This window comes from Acanthochromis polyacanthus, chromosome 7 (assembly GCF_021347895.1).
Source record: "Acanthochromis polyacanthus isolate Apoly-LR-REF ecotype Palm Island chromosome 7, KAUST_Apoly_ChrSc, whole genome shotgun sequence".
In the NCBI taxonomy this organism is placed as follows: domain Eukaryota; kingdom Metazoa; phylum Chordata; class Actinopteri; family Pomacentridae; genus Acanthochromis; species Acanthochromis polyacanthus.
In genome coordinates, this window is record NC_067119.1 from 26,476,784 (window position 1) to 26,491,111 (window position 14,328).

Below are 14,328 nucleotides of genomic sequence, written 5' to 3' on the forward strand. Positions count from 1 at the left end.
TCAAATGTTTACTGTGCATTAACAGAGCCAGTAAGAAACTAAAAGTAGATTTTAAAATTATTAAAGACACATTAGGAACGTGAATGATATTGGAGTTATTATTAATTTACTGGAATATAAAACGGAAATTAAGTAATAATCTCTGAATTAAACTTTATTCCAGAGTTTCCTGGCGTCACTTTCTAAATTCACCCTTCCTGCGCAGGTTAGTTCGATTTTAATCATAGAAGCAACACATGCGGGCGGGGCTTATGTATTACATGGTTTAAGTTTTAAAAGTTTTCATTAATATGTCATTTAAAATTAAAATCGCAACAAGTGAAGTCACCGTGCAGTATCTATGCACGGAAAAAAGACCCACGGCGCTCACGGTTCGGGTTGAAATTTCCCCGGTACACCCTCTCCGCTCCCTGATACTTGCTGAACGCCGCCCGCGTTGCGCCATTTTGAAAGTGTAATGCTGGAGCAGGCAGAGGCGAGGGAAATCTCAAAGTAGAGAGCAAAGTCTACAAACCAGCACAGAGGACTGCAGGTTACTTTCTTTGGCTGAAAACGGTTTCGTGTTGTCGATATCAGCTGGGCCGAGGACTTTCCATTGGGATCTCCGGGGTTACCAGCAACACTCCCAGCTTCATTCCTCCACTGCTCCTCGGTCAGAACCTCCCAGCCTACCCGGGTCAGCACCGCTCCAGACCAGGGCCCAGCCCGCTACACAGATCCCTGTCTCAGCAGCTCACCATGGCAGGTAAAACTACAAAAATGAGACTTGCATTGTGTCTGGGGTTCACCTAGTATTTAACAGCTATTATTATGTTTGGCTCAGATGATGGGTTGGTCTCTGTGTTGTGGTTAACCAGCGCAAGCTAGCTAGCAAGCTAGGATACTTCCAATATGCCAGTGTGCGTCAGTGACTGTGTGAAAGTGGGATGTTTTGCACAGCAAACGTGCTTAAACTATGTTGTGTCCCTGGGAATTTGCCACCCCAGGTAAAATGTGCAGTTAGAGTGAAGTCAGATGCGGCCTTATTCTGATATTGGTGATTTTAGCCAAGTTAGCAGCAGGCTAACTCGTGTGAAGTTGTCTCTGAATGTGTTGTGTCAGAACTTGGGCTTGTGTTTTGTGCAGGGCCCGGTGGTGGGAGCAGTGATGTGCAGTGGTGCTTCTCCCAAGTCAAAGGAGCGATAGATGATGATGTCGCTGAAGGTAAGTCCATGTGCTGATCACTGAGTGTTTGCTAGCATGCACTGTGTGACTGACATCCTGTGCATGCTTTTTGTGAAGTTTGCTTCAATGCAGCTGCTGCAGATTCTGTTGAATGTATTTATGCATGCCATAAAACATTATATGACTGCTGTTTTACAGCATTTATCTGTTTGCATTGAGGTAAAAGGAGCAGTGGTGTGGCACATACTTGCTGTTAGTCCACTGGGTTTTCTATTTGTGGCATATTTGCTGACAGTGCCAGCAGTTACTACTTTTACAATCATTGGAGTGTAATGCATAACAGCTTTGCATAGCCACTTTTTTTTTTAAACCTCTGCAGGGCAAGAATAAGCCCTCATCAAGTAGGAGGTGCACTTTTATGATTGACCTATTATTTTGGTTGGGTTCAACTGCAAATATGTTTCACAGGTCACACAAAGGTCTTATTTTCAAAGTGTTTGATTGGCCAAGTCAAACTAAAAAAACAAAACAAAACACTGAGCTTTAACAGCATCCGGCCACACAGATGGTCTTTTGAGGCTTCATGGTGTGGTGAGATACCGATAGAGTACGTGAAAATTGTGTTTCTTGTGAACTGACAGTTGGACTGCTGCAAATAATTCTGCACATGGAAAATGAAAATTATTATTGCCACAATAAAGGAAAAGGATGGACTGCTAAAATGTGTTTACAGTATATGGTGGACATTTTTGTGTGTGAAGGGCTACACAGATGTTTATAGTAAGCTTTGCCTGAGTACAAGTATAAGTGAGAGCCTCTCCTTAGGTCAATACATGGGTTGAAAACTCCACACTACAGTAGTAGTTTTATTGACTCCTGCAAAAAATTCTCTGTCAGTCTGCCTACTTTTGTTTTATGTGAGGGTTTGTATGGAGTCAGGTCGTATCAGGCACTTTGTCTGCTGTGCTAAGAGTGGAACAACACCATTGTCTATATCAAGGATTGCACTAGCTCAGAATAGTGCCAGTCTGTAAATGGGGATTGATTGTTGTATTGTAGGGTTTGTTGAGAATGCTTGTCTTTGAAAAGTGCTGAATAGCTGCAGTTTAAATGTACACCCTTAGGAGAAGAAAAAAAAAAGCTCCATTCCATTGCACTAGAACATTGTAGTGTGTATACATACATGTGCGTCACTGCTCTGTTGTGTTTTTGCCACAGTTGACATTGGTTTCACCTCTCACAGGTGGACAAAATGGTGGAAAATGAACAATGTCTTAAAAGAACAAGGAGAATTTTGTATTTCATTAAAAGGAAATAATTTGATCAACTTAGAAAAAACTCAGATTTACACAGCAGGATCCCTAATACAGCAGCAAAGTAGATTCTGGGAAAAAAAAAAAAAACCTTCCTACATTTGATGAGATTCTAATTTCTATACCATGTTGACAGCTGACATCATATCGACTGTTGAATTCAACCACACTGGGGAGCTACTTGCCACTGGGGACAAGGGGGTCGTGTTGTCATCTTTCAACAGGAGCCAGAGGTATGTTTTGGTAGCCTAGCCGCGCTAGACAACCCACGGCAACGAATTTAATTCTCTGCCAGGGAGGGTCTAGTTACCCTCCATAAGGCTCGAGGTTGGATGCTCCTAAAACTGGCCGGACCAATCACCATGAAGTGTAGAGTCAGAAGGCGGGCGTAACTAAGTGACGACAGAGGCGCGACGATTCTGACAGAAACAACCGGCGTACAATAAACAGTTATCTTTCGACTCGGCTTTGGCCACAGCCCTTAAAGATTTGAAGCTAAAATTCAACTTGAAAGATAAACAAAGGACGGCACTGAAGTGTTTCATTGAGAAGAAAGACGTATTTGGACTTATGCCGACAGGATATGGCAAATCCTTAATACACCAGTTGGCTCCGCTGGTTGGGAAGCTAACGGGACTTAGCCACAAACCGCCGGCGCTCTAGGAACTACGTCAGCCTATTCGTTGCGCTGATTGGTTGTATACCTACCCAATTGCTGCAGAGTGATTTGAAAGACAACCTTTTAGCCCGCCTCCCTCCCTGTCGAGCTTCCCTCGACCCTTGTGTCTTAAGAGCTGGGTCTAGCGCGGCTAGGCTAATGTTTTGGTGAAGTAACCGACGAGATGTAAAGAAACTTTGTGTTTTGACATTTGCTAAATTCACAACTTGATAAACATTTTACTAAATACCATTTGAAATGACAAGAAAACAGCATGGTTTCTGATCTTGGGCTTGAACACTGACTTTTGCTCTCATCATAAGCCTTATTTCTGTCATGATGATGTTTGAAATTAAGTCTGATCTATGTTCTCTCATTGTGTAGAGTAAGAATCAGCCACAGTGCCGAGGCGAGTACAATGTTTACAGCACCTTCCAGAGCCATGAGCCTGAGTTTGACTACCTGAAAAGTCTCGAGATTGAGGAGAAGATCAACAAGATTCGATGGCTGCCTCAGAAGAATGCAGCACAGTTCCTCCTGTCTACAAATGGTCCGTTAGACCACTGTATTCTAGTTCATTTCTTTCAATGTTATTCTAGTTCATTTCTTTCAATGTGGCAAGGCTGACTTCATGATATTTTATCTGTTTTAAATTGATACCTTGCTCCTCTGGAGATACCAGTAATCTAAAGTCACACAACTTCTTTTGTTATTGAAATTGAGTTTTCCATGATCTCTGCTCTTGCCCACTGGCAGACAAAACTATTAAGCTGTGGAAAATTAGCGAGCGTGACAAGAGACCAGAGGGCTACAATTTGAAGGAAGAAGATGGGAGATACAGAGATCCAAATACTGTCACAGCACTACGGGTGTGTATAAAGTGCTTTATCACTGCACCAGTGATGTTGAACATGTATTATCATGTCATCATTAACAATGTTTTAATATGCTGGGTTTGTAACTGTCAGCTATGATAGTTTTTCTGTACTTAGTTTTCATCCATTTTTTTCAATGAATATATGAAGGTAATAAATAAAGAAATGATACTTGTTAGATTTGGTTGCAACTAAGAAAGCCTAGTATTGCATTATTGAGTGCACATGTCTGTATTGTACCTTCATGATGAAGTACATACATTTGAGACTAGTGTTATTACTCATTTAAAAGCTCATTGAATTAAGTCTGAATTAGTTGAAGTGAAAGTAAAGTGATAATTTTTCTCACTGTTGTCATGCAAACATTACAAAACTGTCAGTTCTGTTGTTTTTGATTCTGGCGAACATTAGTCAAACACTGATGTGTCTTTCTAGCATGATAAAATAATTGAATGGTTTAACACTGCAATACCACAATTAATGCACACCTGTATTACTGGTAAGTTACAATTTATGCTCTGAAAAAGGTCTATTCAGCTTTAGTTTTCACTGCAGTTTTCTCTCTGGTCATATGCATCCTCCAGTTTGGGAAGCAGATCTATATTTATTGAACAGTTTCTAAATATAGACTCAGTTTAAGAGACTCGCCTGTACTCTGAAGCTAGGCCTTTCTTCCTTTTGTGTGAAAAGCAGCGAAGTGTTTGCATGTCAGAAATGGAAAAATGCACATTTATACAGTAGCCTGTATGTGTTGTGATACCTGTATCTGTATGCGTCCTTACTAATACAACAACAGCTGGGACTTGTTTTTTCCTTCACAATAATGTGAAAACTGAGGATTCAGTTAAGGTTTGCACAATCTACTGCATTTCCCATGAAAATAATGTGACACTAATCTTCCCTCTCTCCTCAGGTACCGATATTCAGGCCCATGGACTTGATGGTGGAGGCCAGCCCCAGACGAGTGTTTGCAAATGCTCACACTTATCATATCAACTCCATCGCAGTCAACAGTGACTATGAGACCTACCTGTCTGCAGATGACCTGCGTATTAACCTCTGGCATCTGGAGATAACTGATCGCAGCTTTAGTATCCTTTGACTGTCAATATCACAGAATATTGTGATAATGACTGTTATTTTCTTCAACAGCAAGATTGATTCTCTGATTTATTCACAGATTTTGGGGGTAAAGTATTTTTCTGTCTTTTTTAGTGCTTTTACTTCCATGATAGCTACAGTCCTAGTAGTGTGCATGTCTTTGAATCAAAATAAGGTTCATCCTTCCCTGAACTCAGTGCATCTCCTAGAGGGAAAATTCTGAATTAAATTTTACCTAAAACATTGAGCACAAGCGCATGCTGCATATCTGATTATGGACAGACACAGCAATTTACCAGTGAACCCTAAATGACTCGCATTCAGACGCCAGCTTGGCATCTCTACTCTGAAGCCTCCAGTCACTGCACTCAGTTAATGTAGTGCACACAACTCAGATGTTTGTCACTAAAAACACTTTGGAAAAAGTAAAAAAATGCATTATAATGACACCCAGTGATTTAATCTACATCTACGTCTGTTGTATAACAGTGCAGCCCTAAAACAGCCATCACCTTCTACAGATCTTAACATTATTCATACATATTCACAAGGTTTATCTGACTTTTCTGTGAGGAAAAAAAAAAGATATAGCATATCATAACTACTGACTGTTTGGTCGTGCCACCTTACAGGGCATTTTAGTGTCTAAGCAGTAACTGTTCTTTGGAAGAAAATATTTTTGTAGAGGACAAATGTTGCAGTCCATTTTAAGAAAGCACCACTTTATGCAAGGCTACCTCTTGTGTATATTTGCAATGTTAATTAGTGGAAAATGTTTCGGTTTTTTAAGTCTTCAGTTAGAATTAGATCTGTGTCGCTTATCCTACTCACCTCACATCAGTCAGCACAGTTTGCATCACTCGGTCCCTGCAACATTTCTAAAACCCAGTCTACAGTATACTAGGATGCATTTTTTCCAAATCCATGTTAAATCAATTAGACACAATGATTATATAGTTATAGTATTTGTATATTTACAAATGTAGAAACAATGTTTAAAGTTAGACAAAATATTAGTTAAATAATTGTGTGAATTTGTGTTGGTTTTACCTGTAACACAGTTTATTTATTTCTGCTACCACCAGATGTCCCCAGAGTACAGAATATTAAACTTGCACAGATTGTGGCTCGAACAAATGAGTTCTAAAAAGTTGCATGCACATGTTTAACCCCAAAGCCTGTTTGGTGTAAAGAGACGATTTCGAGATGTTTTGAAGTGACTACATAACTTCCTTTTGAGAAAGCCACTGAGCGTCCTCTTTTATACACCCCCTGTCGAAAGTTTTGAGACGGGTTGTAATTTATTTGAATGAGAAAGTGTCTCAAAACTTTTGACAGGGGGTGTAAGTACAGTCACAAAGTAAAGCACTTTTAATTATAGTCTTAATAGTTCACACCACTTCTAGGAATAAGGAATAAATAAGATTCATTCAGAGAATTATTACATTATACCATTTTTCTAACCATGCCAACATCTACAAATCAGCATTTGCTAACGTGTAGAGATGCAGATCCTTTCAGGTCTTTCAGAAAATGTTTGCTGGCTATCAATCAATCAGTCAATCAAACTTTATTTGTAGAGCACTTTTCATACAACAAAATTGCATCACAAAGTGCTTTACAACAGTAAAACCATTGAATAAAAAACAAGAACACCTTTCCCTCCCACCCTGGTTTTGTATATAAATACACATGCATACACACACTCTCACCACAGACTGTAGGGAGACCTGGCATGGCACTGAGGATCATGGAATACGCCTTCATTGGGGTCGTCCACACAGGGAGGAGCCACAAGCCATGACTGCTATGATTGCACTAGTTAAGTAATTCAACTGTTTCTTTGATTTTTTTTTTTTCTGGAAGGTTTTCCTTGAAGTTGTGTAAATGTCTGTTTAGCTCTCTGACCTTAACCTCACCTCCTCAGACATTGTTGACATTAAACCAGCCAATATGGAGGAGCTGACAGAAGTGATCACAGCGGCTGAATTCCACCCAAACCAATGCAACACTTTTGTCTACAGCAGCAGCAAGGGAACCATCCGCATGTGTGACATGAGGGCATCAGCACTCTGTGACAAACATGCCAAAAGTAAGTCTTTCATTCATTTGGTGCATCTGGGGCTGTTGGGGTTTGAGGTGTGCTTCCTGAAGGAAAGATAATAAACAAAGATAGGTTAAGATGTCTGAAGAAAATGTCAGTATGCTCCCTTTAGTAGAAATTATTTTTCAAATTCATCTCGCGAGTCTAAAACTCAATTGATCGACAATCTGTGGTTATAATCTGTGGCCACTCTTTTCTAAAAGCTAAAAATTGTAAAAGCCAGGGATGATGTCACCCATCGGTTTACACTGAAGCTGAATAGACACTAATGGAGACTGGACTTACAGATGCAGCCATCTTTTCTGACTAGAGCCGGTGTAGTGTCCTCGTGCAGTGTGTTGAAACTCTGACGCTAACGAGAATAACCCTGTGCTTTAACTTAATGTTACATTGTAAGTGACTTCAAACATAAAATTACATTACTTTCTGAACTTTGGATAACTGTCACAGGGGCCACTAAAGTGTTTTATACCTTCTAAGTAAATGTCAACAAACTCCATTTTTAAACCTCTTATTCAATTTATTTATTTATTTTTTTACAACGTATCACTATTTATATTTTGAACATCCTGAACATTACATAAATTAACTTATGGCATTGCCTCTATGATGAATTTTAGCAGATGGCAGTGGATTAAATTCGGAGCATGCTCAACATGTCTGCCTTGCTTTCTGAAGAACCAGGAAGTGGCCTAACAGGATGTGAGGTCATCAGATGACCAATATCAGTTTGTTACAATCATTTGTAGTTATCACAAAAATTTACTTTTTTTTTTTTTAATTCATTAACATTTTTTTAGTATAGACTGATATATTTCATGTTTATTCTGTACTATTTTGCACAAAGTCACCTATAAATTATCATCAACTGACACTAAACAAAAATTTGGTAATCACTAATCACAGTCATATACCTGTGTTTTTTTTTTTTCTTGTGGTTGCAAAAAAGCCGTATCCTCTCTTGGGATGTTCTAGTTCTGCTTTTGTATGGTATGAATTATGAATGGCACAAAAGTGACTTTGTTTGCAGAGCTTTTGTCATCAAAACCCTCCAATAAGCCAAAGAAAAAAGAGACGCATCACTGAGTCTGTGTTCAGGCACTGAAACAATTAAACTAATACCATCACCAGGACGTCAAACTATAAATGAAAATGCTACACATTTGCTTCATCACATACTCAGGAGAACTACACGACACAGTCTTTGGAATTAAGCATTTGAAAAACACTTCTTGTATTATTGTTCGCATGCTTACCACAGGGCGTGTAAGAAATGATTAGATAGGCAGTGGAATGCCTGATGAGAGTTCTGAAAGATTTGTGGTTAAACCTAAATTGTGTATGTTGCTTCATTGATATTATACAACAATATTAAACTTGCACCTTGTCCTTTCTGTCAGCGACACACAGGGTAAACTACTGACATGTGTCTTTTTCTTTATTCAGTGTTTGAAGAGCCAGAGGATCCGAACAATCGCTCATTCTTCTCTGAAATCATCTCATCCATCTCTGATGTAAAGTTCAGCCACAGTGGACGTTACATGATGACCCGTGACTACCTGTCCGTCAAAATCTGGGATCTCAACATGGAGACCCGACCAGTAGAGACATATCAGGTCTGCAACTGTTGTCACGTTAAGACAAAAGTAGTGCCGCTACGGTTTCTTCATCAGTTTCTTTAGTCATAGTCAAAATATTCAGATCTCCTGCAATTTTATTTTCAGTTTTGCTCAACCGTTGATTATAATTCTGTCACCTCCTCATTGCTTTCTTTTAACAGGTGCATGAATATCTCAGGAGTAAGCTGTGTTCACTTTATGAGAATGACTGCATCTTCGACAAGTTTGAGTGCTGTTGGAATGGGAACGACAGGTGAGCTCCTGTTTTGTTTTTTAATTTAAAGGTTGGAGACCTAATGTAACAACCTTAATATTTTTCTGAATATGTGAAAATCATTATCACCAGACAAGCAAAATGAGTGCATCTCTAACGCAAACAGACTACTTATTTGACACCAATGACCTCAGAAACATTGGCCTTATCACTTTCTGTGGTTATCTGCTCAGTGCAGAGCATAAGGCCGTACTTGGGTGGTCCAGGGTTTTTCTGTGCATGCTTCTTGTGGCAGCTCATGACAAAGAACAGTATAACTCTGGCTTTTAATTGATTTTCCTTATTTTTACCTACGATTGTGTTTGACGTTAAAGTAGAGACCGATGTTCCTCAAATTTGTGCCTCATCCATGCATACCTTTTCTATCCGCAGCGTTGTGATGACGGGTTCCTACAACAACTTCTTCAGGATGTTCGACAGAGGCTACCGGCAGGACGTGACCCTAGAAGCGTCGCGGGAAAACAGCAAGCCGCGGTCGGTCCTGAAACCTCGCAAAGTAAGCACGGGTGGGAAGCGCAAAAAGGATGAGATCAGTGTAGACAGTCTGGACTTTAACAAGAAGATCCTCCACACTGCCTGGCATCCTCTGGACAACATCATCGCCGTGGCCACCACCAACAATCTGTACATATTCCAGGAAAAGCTGAACTAGCGTTTATTGAACCGCTCAGATCCCACTTTCTGCTTGAGCCCCCCATTGCTCTGATATACCAATATAAACAATAGCTGTCTGTTTTTAGCTAAATCCCTAAATCTTGATAAGATCTGCCCTCGGTGTGTGTGACAACAACAACAAACAGTGGCATTAGCAGAGTACATCCAACCAGAACATCACATGCAGTTTCTATTGCAAACATAAAAATGCAGGGTTTAAGATCTGAGTCCAGGCTTTGGGATTTAGTACCGTGGGGTTCCACCATTTGGAGCACTCCATTTACCAAGCTACCATTTACAACTCCACTACATCCCAAACCAAAGGGAAAATATGTTAAATACACATATTTGGTTAGTTTCTTTCATTATTCGTTTGTGCCATCGTGACGGGATTCACTTCTACGTCATAGCTACCAGTTGTTAAGTTTTTGTAGCTACCATGTTTTACTAGTTTGAATAGGAAATTCTTTCTTCTGTTTTTATGTCTTGCTGTCACCAAGTTCCTTTTCGTACTGGCCTGAATCACTGCTAATACAAGCTGTCGACACTCCATATTTGCCCAGTATTTGTCAAGTTGCCAAGTTCACTCACCGCTTTTTTTTCTCGCTAATGTACAGTATGGTTCTGCTGTTACAGGACTAATCTCGTGTTTTAGCTCATTCTCTGAAAATGACATAGAACTTACATTACTGCTAACATTTGTCCAGTGTTTGATCTCATAAATAATATCAAATTTTTAACTTTAAAGCAGCCACTGCTTTAACATTATTTCTCTACACAACAAAGCCAACTTACTTCAAATTAACTCGACATGTGTTCCATCACAGTGAACGTCTTGTCTTTGATAACAACAAAATAAATGTTTGTTTACAGAGCAGTAAGTATACTGTAACATCTGACACTTAAAGTGAGTAACTTTCTTCACCTTCTCCTTTCAACATCTATGTGTCCTTATGTTCATCCTCTGGATTAGGATTTACATTTCTAAGTACTATTGCTTTTAATTAGCTAAATGTCTAAAATGCAGTGCTCAAGTGTCCTGAACATTTGAGCATTTGCTTTTCAAAACAGTCCCTGGTCTCAGCTACACCAAAACCTGACTAACCGTTCACTAACACAGATGTTAAGTTGATTATCATGGTGTACTGAAATGGCTACATTTAGGGAAATGATCAGCAGTAATGTAAATGGAATTTGTAGTTATTGGCCAATATCGTTAAAACAAAACCACGCCATTGAAGTCCTTTAACGTGGATACATGACTGGCGTGCTCACACATTTGTCAGGTATTGTGGTTTTGGGAGTTAAATGGTGACTAATCATGCCAAAGTAACCAGTCCTATACACTCTGAACTTGTATTCATTTAAAGCTGTCTTGCAGTCAAGGTGCCCCTGATCCGACTAGTCGCTCTTGCACATGTGTAGACGACCATATAAAGCTCAGGACAAAAGCTTATATACGTAGAAGGGCATAACGGTGTGATAATTCTCTTGTGGTCTGTGGCACCAAAACCGAGTGCTGCTGCCAGCTTCCCCACAAAGCCTGTTGTGTTGCTGCAGATTGATCGACCGCTTTACTCTCTGGATCTAGTTGTGGACTTTTTTTTTTATTATTTTATATGATGTTTTGTACTGTACCTGATAAAAGAAGAATAATCACTATAGCTGATTTATTTTTGTATAAATTAAGGCAATAGGATTACAGTCTGATCACTGTAGTTTCTTTAGCTGTCTGACTGATTGTAGATGGGAGGTTGCTTGATAACCAGGTTACCTTTTTGTCACATGGCTTTGGGACATTTTCTTCATCCTGCCAGGTATTTGTTTGAAAGCTAGAGATTTTTTTTTGACATCAAGGATCAAGGAAGTGTGTCGTTTCTGATGTGGGATGTCCAAAGAAAAGTATTTTCAGGTGTCAGTACGTCTGTAGTGTTAAGCACTATAACTGTATTTTTATTATTTTTTTCCCTACTGTAACTATTGTTTATGTAGAACTTTTTTTGGGATGCTTCAGAGTTACATTCTGAGTTAATTTAGATCTTAACGTTCTGTTTCTGTGCCATGGTTTTGTTTCATGAATCATTTTGCTCGCTGTGAAAGAATAGATCCCCACGGGTCTACATTTGGAAAGGCATATTTAATCAACATGTATTGTTAAAACTGTTAAATCAAGTTCTCTACAGCTAGTCAAGGCGATTGACTAGACTGCAGAGTTGCTGATTTTGAAATATGAAATGTCTTCTCTCTCCTGTACAGACTTGTATATTTAAAAAGGAGAATTTGTGAAGCACTTGCAGATAATTGCTAAATACATCATAAATATATAAATGACTGTTTTGGACATGGAGAGGGAAAAACGTCACAAAGATTCATTTTGCTGTTTCTTTGCAACATCATGATTAAGTCAAATGCTGCCAGAAGACCTTATTCAGATCAAACATTTTAGATTTTCGGAGCAGAAAAGGCGCAGGTGTCAATAGCAGCGGCTCCATTCCATTTAGATGAGCTGCTTACAGGGTCCTGGTTGTTGTGCATCCTGACTCTCATCAACAAAATTTGTTTCACCTGTTCTTTTCCTTTTTACAGAAAGTGAAATGTCTGCAATGAAAGGGGTCTTATTCTATTCTGGAGCAAACGGCTTGATTATAGCACAGTTTTCCACTTCATTAAAATTATGTTCAAGCCATTAAATCAGGGCATGAAGCTTCACGGTCCACTGGATCATATTTGTAAGTGTCACTCTTCGAATCACTAAGATGCCACCAACTAACACCGATCTCCACACGGTGGTACGTAACTACTGCAGAGTGACACTCTCTCAGGGCTCTGGGTAATGTCTTCTAGTAATGAGATACTTTGCTTTTTCTTAATTTTTGCAGCCTTTTGAAAGGCAACTTTTCTTCCTTGTCTAATGCAAAACTGTGAGGGTGATTTCCGTCATTTGCCCCATGTCATATATATGTATGAACCTGTATAATGTGGCGCCTTTGTCCCATTCCACGGTAAAGAATTCAATCAGTTAGCCCCCCCAGAGAAGAGATATTCATTCAAAATCAGATCAGTGGTCAGCCTTGTCCCATCAGTCATCCAATCTGGCATCTACTTAAATAACTGTTTTCTATGTAAAATAGTACTACATCAGAATCGGCAACTTGAGGTAACATTGGCTTTTTAGATAAGTCCACCTTTGCAGACAGCAGGAATGGACGTCACACTGTATGACCATTACATCATCACTAAAAAACAGTTACTGACATTCAATAAAAACGACTAACCAACAGTCTTTTTCACTCACCCCTCATATCGTCTTCATACAGTAGCTATTTATCAAGGCTATAGCATAAACCACAAAGATGTTCCGAAGAACCCTATTGCCTTTCTTATAGCATTAAGAAGAAATGAGATAATCAAGTATGTTTCTTGAAGTTTCTGGCTCGCCAGACAGGAAACTGCTCAGGGGAATTTACCGCTGCTCTGTGATCAAAACCTTGTACCTTCAAGAAAGCAGCTTTTCAGGACTCTTTACAAAAAACTGCCTTATTTACAGATTGAGCATCCTTTTTATTTAAAAAAAAAAATCAAGTTTCTGTAACGACTAACTAAACTTGCCCTACATATGATAGAATACGTCACAAAATCTCAAGGAAACTGTCAAAATTGGAGTTATGAGGTTTTTCCACTTGCAGCAGCATTATATACATGTCTAATGTATCACAGGAGTTAAAATAAAATGCACTTTTGTTTTTGTGAATTTCATTAATTTCTATGGTTTGTTTTTTTGGTTCTTTCTTTAAGGGGCTCTTGAGTAAAGATTGTAAGGGTTTTGGTGATCTGTTAGGGGGGAAAACTACAAATGGTTCATTGTACAGCTTTGTTTGTCTTTGTCAAATGGAATAAAGTACAGTTTAGATGAAAAGTAATAAAGAATTTCAAACCTGAATTTCTGAACTTAAATGCCTCTACTGCTTTATGTGTTATATGTGCAAGATAGTGTGAAATTATCCCATCAAGATAACATTTTGTTGCTGCAGTGCAAGTTGACAAGATATTTGCAAAAAAAGACACATTTTATGCATTTATTTGAGAAAATTGTTTTCCAAAACAGTACCAGTAGTAGTACTATCTCCCTCGCTAAAACAAGCCATTCATAATTCTGCAAGAATATAATAATGTAGACCCATTCTCTACTAATCATTCAGCATGCACTACTAATGGATGTGACCTCACATTAAGAGGTAAGTCCAGCCAGGTAACACAGCATTTATGTCCATAGTGAGTAAACAGGAGGGGACCAGGGTTGACCTTATTACTGTTATCAGTCCCTGAACCCTCCACAGACTCAAGATGACTCAGATACGAAAAGACCATCCAGACCCACAACATGTCAACTGCACTCAAATTTTTATTTATGTACATAGTACATAAATAAATAGCCTCCATTTAACTGCACAAACATTTGTAATTTATGCATAGAGAATTGTTTTTCTCATTGTAAATGAAAAAAATGCAAAAGACAAGGGTAAATCTTGCAGTTTTTTACATTTGCAATATTGACTGTCTTGACTG

The 14,328-nt window shown here is 39.0% G+C and overlaps 1 protein-coding gene across 1 annotated transcript; it reads left to right on the forward strand.

Annotated features, from left to right (window-relative positions):
- The first annotated feature begins 424 nt into the window (after positions 1–424).
- On the forward strand, positions 425–13,702 carry ppp2r2aa (protein phosphatase 2, regulatory subunit B, alpha a). The gene is given in 11 exon segments (XM_022204231.2): positions 425–745; positions 1,126–1,203; positions 2,614–2,670; positions 2,673–2,710; positions 3,520–3,685; positions 3,892–4,004; positions 4,924–5,101; positions 7,039–7,203; positions 8,662–8,831; positions 8,996–9,087; positions 9,481–13,702. Coding segments are annotated over 11 exon segments (1,344 nt in total). The 5' UTR covers positions 425–738; the 3' UTR covers positions 9,761–13,702.
- The last annotated feature ends 626 nt before the right edge of the window (positions 13,703–14,328 follow it).